This window comes from Tachysurus fulvidraco, chromosome 2 (assembly GCF_022655615.1).
Source record: "Tachysurus fulvidraco isolate hzauxx_2018 chromosome 2, HZAU_PFXX_2.0, whole genome shotgun sequence".
Classification (NCBI taxonomy): Eukaryota; Metazoa; Chordata; class Actinopteri; order Siluriformes; family Bagridae; genus Tachysurus; species Tachysurus fulvidraco.
In genome coordinates this window covers 4,176,786-4,189,836 of record NC_062519.1, presented here as the reverse complement: position 1 = coordinate 4,189,836, position 13,051 = coordinate 4,176,786, and the positions used below count along the sequence as shown (strand labels likewise).

The window sequence follows — 13,051 nt, the reverse complement described above, 5'->3', positions numbered from 1 at the left end:
TCGAGCCGTTATATGAATATTACATATTCATCAAATATTAACCCTAGGAGTGTCAATCATTTTAATAATATCATTTCATATGGTTTCATGCTCAGGTCAGAAAAGGTGCCAAAACTTCTAAAGACTATCTGACAAAGACTCAGAATGCCAAATGATATCAGAAACCATATGGCTGATTTGTACGAATTTAAAATTTTTCTCATTTTCCGAAATTTGGCTACGCTGATACTAAGGGGTGGGGGGGGGGGGGTATACGGTGGCTTATTGGTTAGCACGTTCACCTCACACCTCCAGGGTTGGGGGTTCGATTCCCGCCTCCGCCTTGTGTGCGTGGAGTGTTTGGAGTTTGCATGTTCTCCCCGTCCCCCGGTCCAAAGACATGCATGGTAGGTTGATTGGCATCTCTGGAAAATTGTCCGTAGTGTGTGTGTGAGTGAATGAGAGTGTGTGTGTGTGTCCTGTGATGGGTTGGCACTCCGTCCAGGGTGTATCCTGCCTCGATGCCCGATGACGCCTGAGATAGACACAGGCTCCCCGTGACCCGAGAAGTTCGGATAAGCGGTAGAAAATGAATGAATGAATGAATGATACTAAGTGTGATGATGTTCTAATATTCCTTGCTCTCCTTCCCCCGTTCGTCCTCTTTCCGATCACGGATCTCTCCTTGTTTGTTTCTGTCCGATACAACAGAAAACAGTTCGATACTCTCCTACGTTAACATTAGCGTTAATGTTAATGAATTCAGCCTTTCTTTGACTCAGCGAGCTTCGTATGTGCCCCGTTGTCCTCATGAACATGTCCTATGACCTCCGTTAAATCCCACGCATCGAATGGTGAGGATTAGATCTAGATTGTGCTTTTTTTATGCTATAAGAAAGGAAAAACTAGGAACTACCTAAAAAGAGCATTTTCCATTTTTCTTACGGTCTAGATCTGATTGTATGAACGGTGTTTATTCTACTAATAATTGAAATAAAGATGAGAGTCTTTTAACTACATTTCACACTTGTACAGCTGTAAAAATCAAAAGAAATGGCCTGTGGCGATGAGTCTTGCATTGCTAAGTAATGAATAGAGCAGCAGGGTTAAGAGACGGTAATGATGGAGAAGAAGTACGTCTCTCTCTCTCTCTCTCTCTCTCTCTCTCTTACTTAATGTTGCTGCTCAGGCGGTAGGCCATGAAATACGCAGCATGTCTCAAATCCTGCACTGCACCCTGAGGGAGCCGAGGAAAAAGGGGCTTTCTGTATCTCCTGCATGCTATCCTTAAAATCCACTTAACCTCCATTTAACCGCTCCATGAAAGGGCATTCGAGGTTTTTTTTTTATTTTGCAATTCATGCTGGATTCACAAAGCGTTCACTAAAGCGTCCAGGATCGATAAAGGGAGCGCATGTGTGTGATGGTCTGTTCACCGTTCAACGTTTAACGACAGAAGCCTTGATGCTAGCGGTTATTACAGACTACACGTTCCCGAGAAGCTGTCGTGTTCTCGCAGATCCTCCGGATGGCTAAGAAGAGATAGAAGCAATGCAACAGTCTCATTGTTGGTCTGTTCATCTTCTTTCTAGTATCAGAGCTCTGAGTATCATATGATACTCGATATAGATCCACGAGATATCCGAGTCGTGTTCCTGCGAGGTTCTGCTGTTATGTTAAGCGATGCAAAAGGCTCTTGAAGCTGTTTTTCTGTTTTCACCTGGAAAGGTCAAATATACACAATATTTGCCCAAATTATAAACATAACTTCCTATTTCAGCATACATTTAAAGACACTATCGAAGGGCTGGGCGATACGACTGAAATCTGTATCACGATATCAGTGTTTCATATCGGTCGATATCGATAATTATTGATATTTTTTTATGACCCATTTAAAATAAGGACCAGAAGAAAAATATATTACATTTAAACATTTTTATTTTAAACTTAACCTTCCTCTGATCACAATCCCCTCCGTTATTAAGACACAAATGTCAACAACCAGGAAACCTCAAATAATTACAATGTAAACATAAATCTGAAGTCACAATGAACACTTAACTATTATCTCTTAACATTTAAGGTGCAAAATGAAATAAAATGTAAGAAATGCTTAATAAAGTGGAATAAAATAGTGTAAAGTGTTAAATATAAACATAGAAACCTGAGAATTTAGTGCTAGGAAGTTCACTAGCTGTTCACCTTCTGGTGACTACGATCAGACTTATAATATCCAAAAAACTGCCATACTGGCGAGCTGACTTTTCCTCTTTTATTTACAATTTCCTCGCTCGCTGCGGCTCATTTCCTGCTCATCAGTCGCCGGTTACTGAAGAGGAATCCAACAACAATATGGCACAACCAAACATGATACTGTTACATGATTGGCTGTTAGCATGGCACTCCCTACGCTGCTAGGTTACCAGAGAGTGAGCGCCTTTGTTAATGCAACCAAACTTGCTCCGCAACCTCGGTTGCCTTCCGACAAAGAATAAAAAATATCAAACGTTTTATCGGACACATTTTTTATTGATATCGATCACGTGTCTATCACGATACATATCGTTATCGTTTTATCGCCCAGCCCTACTCTATCATTTTATTATGTAGGAAACAGACAGACAGAATTACATGAGACATCAAAACATGTTTCAAATCAAACTAAAATTGCTAAAGCACCAAATTTGGAACATTTCTCTATATTATAAGATTTCATTTACAGAATTTGGCAGATGCCCCGATCCAGAGCCACTTACATTTATCTCATTTTATACAAACTGAGGGTTAGGGGCCTGGCTCAGGGGCCCAGCTGTGGTCGCTTGGTCAAACTGGGATTCGAGCTCAGAACCTTCTGATTGTCCAACACCTTAACCAGTAGGCTACCACATCCCCCGATATTATAATATTTGTTGCAGCAACAACATTTTGAAATTTCAAGAGCGGAATATGAGAGAATGCAGTAATAAAATAGCTAAAACATAAAGAAAAGCTTAAAAGACTGTGTCATTTTAGAATTAACCAGCACAGGAAATGTTCTCATCTGTGGCGTAACAGCTGTAACAGCTGTCTCTCATTATAACAGTGTGTTACGTATATACAGTTACACCATAGTATCATGACTTTCCTCTCTGGATATATCACCACTTTACTCTTTAAACAAAGACTTTTCCTCATAATATATAAAAATACAACTTTATTTAAAAAACGATTTCTTTGCTCGCTCGCTCTCTCTCTCTCTATATATATATATATATATATATATATATATATATATATATATATATATATATATATATATATATACTTCTTGCATCAAGTACAAAAGCTATAACTGGGTGCTGGTATAAGTCTAATCCGCCACTAATACAGGATTGGAATGATGTAAAAAGTATATTGACTCTGGAGAAAATTAGATTCTATGTAAATTACCAAAAGGATATATTAAAATTTGTTGATTTTTGGAACTGCTATTGCACCAAATGTCTTTTTGTTATAGAACCTGTTTTACGTTTTATTTTAAATATTGCATCCACATTTCCCTTTCTTTTATAAATAGTTGTTATATAAACTGAAGATCGTTTTAAAGAGATACCTGAGAAATTCGTTATCGTTGTTTTGTCTCTGCAATATAAAACTCCAATTTTACAAAAACAGAAAAGAAAAATACTTCTTCACTCATAAAATAAAAATTTTTCCTTTTAGACATTTTCCCTATATAATTATTATAAATTTATTCCCAGAATTCTAAAGTATTGCAGCTTTTTTGTTAATATTATGCCTTTTTTTTTTTTTTTTTTTTTGCTCAAATATTATGTTTCTCCCCTTGAAATTTCTTGAAATATCAGATGCTCCAACTTTCGTTTTCTATGCATTTTGAATTTATTCTCGAAACATTCTGGCTTTATCCTTGTATGTTTTATGTGGAATATCAATTTCAAGGTTTCCCTCAAAACATTTTTGCAGAATAGTGTGACTTTTTATCTCCGTATGAATTACGACTTTATTCTCAAAGCTTTGTGACTTCTTACTTCTCATAAAGTTCTTTCGAATCTTTACAATATTTCAAACAGTAGCCCTAATATATAGATATAATATAGAAATATATAGTAAAATATTAGGAGAAGAAACTTAAAGTCCAACAAGAAACTAAAAGCATTTGCCTTGATTCTGACTCTGACATTCTACAGATCTATTATCTAGTCATGTTTTTTTTTTTAATTAATCATCAGTTATTAAAGGTCTGTATGAGTGACTGGTGCAGGTCGTTGGTCTCCTCCAATCAGAAGCTTTCTACAGTAAATATCTGTCGCTTCTATAGTAGAGATAAACGCCTCGTGCTTGTGATGTCACTAATCAGCCAAATGAAGGTTAATGTCAGCCAATCAGATCAGAAGTCACTGAAATATCGGACAAGACCAAAAACATCTGGACTGGCTTAAAAGGGGTAAAGAAACGCTGGAAAACGTCAAAATTTATCAAACAATTTTTTTTAGTTTTACGGATGAAATTAAAATACAGGAAGAAATTAATATTATAAACCTTTGAACTTTTTTGTCCCATCAAATCCCAGTCAGAAAAAAGCAAAGAGGAGTGGAAAGAAAGAAAGAAAGAAAGAAAGAAAGAAAGAAAGAAAGAAAGAAAGAAAGAAAGAAAGAAAGAAAGAAAGAAAGAAAGAAAGAAAGAAAGAAAGAAAGAAAGAAAGAATGGATAGAAGGAGGGAGAGAGAGAGAGAGAGAGAGAGAGAGAGAGAGAGAGAGAGAGAGAGAGAGAGAGAGAGAGAAGAAGGAAGGAAGGAAGGAAGGAAGGAAGGACAGATGGATGGATGGATGGATGGATGGAGGGAGAGAAAGGAAGGAAGGAAGGAAGGAAGGAAGGAAGGAAGGAAGGAAGGAAGGAAGGAAGGAAGGAAGGAAAAATAAGAAGAAAAATAAACAAAGAAAAAAAAGAAAAACAGAAAGAAAAAGAATATAGTAGGACGCATATATTATAGACTCTTAAAAATATATAGTATGAAACATTAAAGGAATAATTGTGTCCATTGATCATCTTATTCTTATCTGTGAATAATAATAATAATAATAATAATAATAATAATAATAATAATAATAATAATAATAATAATAATAATAATAATATCTTACGTACGCTTGTGGAAAAAAAGCCCAACAAATGGAAAGATTTATACACAAACTTTTTCCCCCTGTTGTTATATCAATTGGATATGGAAACTGAGCAAGGCACATTATGAAAACACTCGGAGAATGATTTCTCAGTGCTCCATTTAACTCAGGATTATATAAGTATAAAATATGCTGCAAATGTGCTAAAGGTACACACATCACAGAGCATTCTAACACTCATTAGTCTCTCCAGATGTTTGCAGCGCAGCTTCTTTATAAGACTCTGAGAGAGATCTGGCTTGTGATGCGGCAGTAAAACTTCGGCGACGCTTAAACGAACACAAATGAGTCTGAGTGCTGCGTTAGATTCAGCCAATCGAGCGAGGGCTTGGAGAGAGACTTTTTAATTTGCCATAACCAAATGGTAGGATGCTTTGTTTTAGTTTCGAAAATGACTGAAGGAGTCTGAGGAGAGATGATACTTGTTTTTCGAACAAATTATTCAATGATTAAAGGAATTCAACCCTTTTCTTCCGGTACGCTGGCTTTCTGTCGTGCCGTCAGAATGGAAATAGACTTCTGGGACGTTTTCGATCAGTGTAAACAAATGAATGTGGGCTGAGAAGGGGATGTGGTAGCTTAGTGATGGATCACTGGTCAGAAGGTCATGAGTTTGAATCCCTTTAGCAAGGCCCATAATCCTCAATTGCTCAGTAGTATAAAAACAAGATAAAATAAAAGTCCCTCTGTATAAGAGCGTCTACCGAACGCAATAAATATAAACGAGCAATTTTCTGGGTTTAAATCTGATCCATAATATGTCAGGATTAACTCTGTCGTCTTTCGGTGTGAGACGTGTGTTCTTCCGTCTGTTATCCTTACAGTGAATTTTAGCTGTTTAAAGCTGAGGGGTGCACGGTGGCTTAGTGGTTAGCACATTTGCCTCACACCTCCAGGGTTGGGGGTTCGATTCCCACCTCCGCCTTGTGTGTGTGGAGTTTGCATGTTTTCCTCGGGGGTTTCCTCCGGGTACTCTGGTTTCCCGGTCCAAAGACATGCATGGTAGGTTGATTGGCATCTCTGGAAAAATTGTCCGTAGTGTGTGTGTGTGTGAGTGAATGAGAGTGTGTGTGTGTGCCCTGTGATGGGTCGGCACTCCGTCCAGGGTGTATCCTGCCTCGATGCCCGATGACGCCTGAGATAGGCACAGGCTCCCCGTGACCCGAGAAGTTCGGATAAGCGGTAGACAATGAATGAATGAATGAATGTTTAAAGCTGTTTAGCTGTTATCTCAGAGAGAAGAAACGGGTCTGAGATAGACATTTACTTCGAAAGATATAAACAATTGTGTGCAACTTTTCTATGAATATGCTGAATCTAGTATTTTAGAGAAAAAGAGAAATAGTGATGAAACACTACAAAGTCCTGAGTGTCTCCTGTCATATGAGCTTCATATTAACACCACTGTGGAATGAGACACGACATAGACGTTCAATCATCCACGTGAACGCGACAAAAAAAAAAAAACACGAGCAAACTCCATTTTTTGCCCTCCGGGTAAAGGAGTTAAGCGAATTAGATAAAAACAGGATATTTTACACTGATGGGTGTCTAGATTCAGCTGAAGTCCACAACAAAGTCCGAATTCTGCATTCTCGCCTTTCCAGAGCTGTGTAGCCTGAGCGCTGCATAAGTTAGCACACGCTTATGACCTTCAGTGCAGTCTGAAAGGCGTTTTTCGAAATCAATAAAAGAAGCAAATCTGCTCTTGAATTATACATGCGTCGGTCCGCAGAACGGTGGCGTAGTTTATATGCAAAGCCTGACCTAAAATATTCAGCTTGGGCTATGAATTTATTTAATCAATTTGTTCTTCTGAGGAACGAATAGGAACAATTATTCAAAGTCAAACCACTCACGGAGCCATATTAAGGATAGTTCTTTTAACTCCGAGCACCCCGAGTCAGCTAAAGGCGAGAAAACTATGACGGCATCGATTTTAGCAAGCCGAGCGCCGTGGTGGTATAAAGAAGCGTAACCGGGCTTCGAGGCCACTTCATCACATCTCTCTCAGCATGGCACCTGCACCCTGCAGGAAGAGAAAGACTGATCTGACTGTGAGATTGATGAGTCTTGTTTAGGAGCTACAGAGGAGCTCCCTCAATTCTTGGAGTGTATTAAAAGCAACATTAGAAGCTTTATTTTGGAAAATAAGTCCACCGTAGATTCACATTAAGAGCAAGTGGAGACGGACGAGACGCAGATGAAGCTGACGTCCCAAAATCGGGGCATGGATGCGTCACGAGGTTGGCACGGCAATCCCAACTTATTACCTCGCTCCTATTTAAAACGGATAAATAATAGATTTGCATGGAACCTAGAAGCTAAAGAACCAGAAAATAAAGAGCGTTTCTTCCTTTTCAGGTTTAAGAAGAAATGTGCAGGAGGATGTCATGATATCGGCAGCAGTAATCAAATAATGCATTTGCAATAAACAGCCAAAAAAACAAGAGCAAGTATGTATTTATTCCTATATCATTGATTCGTCCACATGGAGGACATTTTGCTGTGGTTTTTGAACGATTCTGCTATGAGTGGCAGTGATGAGTGACGAGTGACGAGTGATTTAATCACTTCTTACATACCATCACCATCATAAATACTTGGTAAAGTCTTAGTTTTGACACTAAACTGTTGCCTTATTTAATCATTCAGAGTTAAAATTATTTGTCTTTGACCAAAACATTTTCCTAATGATAATCTTGCTACTGGATGCTTGAATGTCCTCTGGGATCAATAAAGCATCCATCCATCCACCCATCCATCCACCCATCCACCCATCCATCCATCCACCCATCCATCCAGCCAGCCAGCCAGCCAACCACCCACCCATCCATCCATCCACCCACCCACCCATCCATCCACAAATCAATCCATCTACCCACCTATCCATCCACCTATCCACCCACCCACGCATCCACCCATCCATCCACCCACCCACCCATGCATCCATCCATTCATCTATCCACCCACCTATCCATCCACCTACCCACCCACCCACCAATCCATCCACCCACCCATTCATCCATAAATCCATCCATCTACCCACCCATTCATCCATTCATCCATCCATTCATCCAGCTAGCATCCCTAACAAATATTGATATTTTGTTATCAATAACAGATATTTCATTAATAGATATTTTAATAACAACAGATAGCAAAAGATATTTTAAATATCTATTTGTCTAACACTTGCCATTTTTTTCTTGAACGCTTGGGAAAACAGGGCGGGGCTTCGTGATCGATGTCAGTGAATATCGTAGAGAGCAAAAGATTTTCACAGATAATTCCAGTCTCATGCGTCGATGAGTTCATTCTTGGTTTCATTTTACTTCAAAGAAAAGAACGGGTGAAAATTTGGGGAAATTTGCACACACACTCCTCATTCTACTCCATTCAATGTTAAATCGTCAGCTCCTTCATGAACTAGAGGGAAAGCTCAGGCTTCCACTTGCTACACGATACATGACATGATACGATTTTGATTCCTAAAGCAACGATACTTTAACAATAATAAGGCCACGCTCTCAGCCTGCTGGGATACTACAGTGAGAAAGAGTCAAATCAAAGAGTTGACTCAAAGAATCAAAAGAATCAAGGAGTTGCAAGCAAATTACACCACCTTGCTAGAATATGAGAATATTTACAGTTAATATCAGTTTACATCTAGCTTTTATATGGAACGTGGCCTCATTTTATTTCAGTCTCAGCATCTTAAATACGAATTGTTTGATTGTTACACACCTTACGAGAAATGTGTAAATGGACACAATATAATCATTCATTCTGTTACACAACCTTAATAACGGTCATATCAAAATGCATCAAAATGCGGATAAATTCCATTAACACACATTAACACACTAGTATATTTACTACCATGGTCTGCTCAGGAATGGAGGATGAATACGGGTGTAGAGACAGTAACAGTGTTATTACATATGGTTTGGTTTTCCAGCGACAGTGTGAGTTACTGTGGGCAAATTCACACAAATAAAGGGCAAGTTACATTTAAAGAAAATAAAAAAAGACTGCCAGCTGAAAACAAAACCAATGCCATCATGAAATTACTCCTTAGTATTGACAAATGCCTTTGTGTTAAATAATCGTTACACATGCCCATAGCTCTGATGCCAAAAAAATTCACATGCAGGCTCTTTAAGCCGATGTTTACAGTATGTCGCATTTTAAACAGTTTATACGTAATCAGCATTCTAATCTGAACGAGTTACATTTTTTAGACAGCCGACTTGCAATAAAACAACGAGGCGTGCGGCTGTAAGAATAATCGACAGAATGCAGAGTTACTGTACGATGCTTAATTTCCTATAAGCCCATAATGTCCTTATCATTAGAGGATCATTAGTCGAAGAGCTAAAATGGAGGATGCCTTTTATTGGATGCTGATACAGAATTCAGCAAATTATACTTTATATTTGACCATGTGATCAGTAACAATCTTAAAAATACAGCTGTTCGTTCCAGCGAGTCAGGCCGGGTTCGGGTTAAGGGATCGATTCCCTTTCAAAAATGGAGAAAATTCCTACACAGTTACATCTGATTACCGTTTACATCTGATTATCTGATTACATCTGATTACCGTCCAAAGAACCCTAATTTTAACACTGTCAAGATCACCAAACTAAAAACTGGACAAATTTCTTGTGCCAAAGCAAACAATGTTTTATATGTTTTGTCCAAGTGCATCCAGATGTTCTGATGAGAAATATTTCAAATGGAAAAAAGTAGTATGTAGGTGATATTTTCCTGTCACACGTGGCTCTTTGGAGAAATCCTGACCAGAGACAAAAGCAGCAACCCGGCCGCAAGCTCCGTCCCGTGATACTTTGTTTAAGAATTGACTTAAGTACATATAAATAAATAAGCTGTCCAGTCTGATGGATGAAGTAGGATGAAACGTTTTAGGCATTTTGACCTCTGCTTGTAAAACCCTATAATAGAAGGCATTTAATATGACACTCGTATTGATGCAAAAGAAATCGTGCCTTTTTGAGGTCGGTGTGGTAATAAAATAGAGAAGCACAAAAGCATGCAGAATCCCAGTATGGTCGGTTAGACTGAAGGCTTTCTGTGAGGGACAGTACAGGAGATCATGACGCGCTGTGATAACGTGGTTATGACATCTCTGTGTCTCTGTGTCTCTGCGTCCTGCCCCCTTTCTTTATTAGGTGTAAAGAGTTCGAGCTTTTTTTTTATTTACCCCCTGCATTGAACCCAGCAGCAGGAACATCTCTGAAGGCTACAAACTCCCTCCCTCATTCTCTCTCTCTCTCCCTCCCTCCCTCCATCCCTTCTTTCCTTCCTCCTCCCATGTCCACTTTATTCACTCCCCTCACCTGGCACGTCGTCTTCAAAATCCAAATCGTCTTGGCCCTCTTCCTCGTTGCTCAGTGATCCGGGCATCTTCACCGCATAACACACACACACACACACGCACACACACACGCGCGCGCGCGTCCTCACGCACAAAAATTACATCCGTGCGTCCGGGATTTTTTTTTTTTTTTTTTTTTTTTTTTTAAACAAAAAAAAAGTCGCGCAAACTCCCGATTAAGCAACGCCTTTTTTTAAAGGACTAGATGGAGAATTAAAAAAAAAAACAGGGACATATGAGGGTGAGGATTTTTGCTTAAAAAAAATAAATAATAAAAAAAATTAAAAAATGCACAAAAAGAAGATCCGAAGGTTTTGGATGCGCTCCGATCTTTTCTTTCCCTCTTCTTTCCTCCTCTATCCAATTATCCTCGTGTCTGAAAATAAGAGACGAAAATGGAACACACATGCCCAGCTCCAGCTCGTGACGTCTGGTCGGTTGCCATGGCAATCCATCCCATAATTGCGCAGGCAACTAGTTAGTAGTGCTGCCCTAGTAACCAGGTGATACTAGTAGTGAGCGGGAGCGCGTGAGTGGTATCTGTATATGTGTGTGTGTGTGTGTGTGTGTGTGTGTGTGTGTGTGTGTGTGTGTGTGTGTGTGTGTGTGTGTGTGTGTGTGTGTGTGTGTAAACAGCGCCGCGTGCCCCTTCATCTCTCACGCGCATTGTCCCTGTTTTATCGCCTCCCCGGTCGAGTGTGCGCGCGCGCGGAGGTTATGTCGGGATAAGACGCGAAGAAAGTTGTCTCGAGGCAGCCCGCGGAAACGGAAAGCGAGCACCGGTTTTGCGACAGTTAACGTTAGGCCTTCAAGATGGATAAACGCACCCTTTTGTTTGTATCACATGATTCCTTTTCTTTCACCCGAAGCTCGTGCATTTACAGGTGTCTGTTCACGGGCTGCGCGAGGAAGAGTTCTATTCATGCTGTTATCTCACTGAAATGACATCTTACTTCTTTATTTTATTTTAGCTTCGCTTAGCTCTGTAGATGCCAACATGGCTCGGGACTTGTGGATTAAAATAAACTGACGTTCTATAGGCAAAAAAAAATCGTTGCGCTTTTCCACGAGCGCGCGTGGCTGCTGCTGCTGTTCTACATGGCTGGCTGCAAGTCACGAGCGGTTGTCAAGGTTACCGCAGCTGGAAGGCGCTCGAGACAAAGAAGTGAGGAAAAGCACGAGCGCTCTGTAGAATGAGCAACAATCTAACTCTTAATGCGTTTCCGGTTTATTCAGGTTTAGATTTATTTTTTATTTTTTATTCTCATTATTATTTTATAATGACTTCTGAAATAAAGCCTGTTTGGATATTATAAATAAAAAGTGATATATTGTTATTAGAAATGTATAATAAAGTGTTTTATAATTACAAAAAGGAAACAATAGTGGGTTATATAATAATAATAATAATAATAATAATAATAATAATAATCATTTTATTGTTATCATCGTTATTATTATTATTACAATAACAATATTTATTATTAGTATAAAAATAGTAATAGTATTATAATAATTATTATTATACTAATAATGATATTTATGATTATTATTATTCATGTCAGAATTGTATCTATAAAAATGTTCTATGTTGTTATTCAGGATATTTTATTCTACTTTCATATATATTAGTATATACGTTTTTTTAATTTACTTATAATAGTTACAATTTTGTTTCAGTGATTTGATCATTTTCCATGTAGCTTTAATGAAGGAAATTTGCTCTAAAATACACCAAGAATACACTAAGGACACCTTCCCATCATACTCATGTGGTTCTTCCCCAAATTGTTGTATGGAACACGGAGTGTCGTGACTCTGACTCAACACCAGCAAACACCTACTGAAACACAGACTGCATCCCAAACCACCTCAACAGATGAGATGCCCCTAATGCTCTTGTAGTTGAAGGTTCACATCCCCACAGCTGTGCTCCAACATCTAGTGAAAATCCTCACTAGATTAACTAGACTTAATAATAACAGTAAAGGGGGGAATACGTCTGGAATGAGATGTTCAACAAGGACATAGATAAGCTATATATCCAAAGACGCATGAACACCTGACCATCACACACACCTTTGGCCATATAGCTTATCTGCATAAACCTAGTTTTATCAAAGACAGTCAGAATCTATCTATGCATCATGTTTATTTAGCCACTATATTCATGACAATTTGACATTTCCTATACTTGATATTTATATGTTTATCTGCACCTACAAATGAAGTATAACCCATTATAAACTCCACCTTTAACAAACACGCGTCTCTTTTCTTCCTCAAAACCCAACTGCACACCAGTTGCTATAAATTATAAAGGGTGCAGTCACGGGTGCTCTTATTTTTCGTTCCAGTGAACACAATGCTTAAGAGCAACAAAAACTAAGACAGCACATCTTTAAACTGCCTGTAACAAGCTCAGTATAATATCCAAATAAAAAGATTCTTCATATTCGGTTACATCACGCAAAATCAACACCGAGTCTGA

General features: G+C 38.7%; 1 protein-coding gene across 3 annotated transcripts in view; it reads right to left on the bottom strand.

The window, feature by feature from the left end:
* chd5 (chromodomain helicase DNA binding protein 5) overlaps positions 1 to 11,835 on the bottom strand; it is a 47,908-nt gene extending 36,073 nt beyond the window's left edge. The window contains exon 1 of one of the 3 annotated variants that reach the window (XM_047810411.1): positions 10,523 to 11,835. In XM_047810411.1, coding sequence (XP_047666367.1) covers positions 10,523 to 10,589 — 67 coding nt within the window. In that variant the 5' untranslated portion in view covers positions 10,590 to 11,835. The remainder of the gene's footprint in view (positions 1 to 10,522) is intronic. The other 2 variants (XM_027167836.2, XM_027167835.2) reach the window with 2 other exon arrangements.
* Positions 11,836 to 13,051: the final 1,216 nt, after the last annotated feature.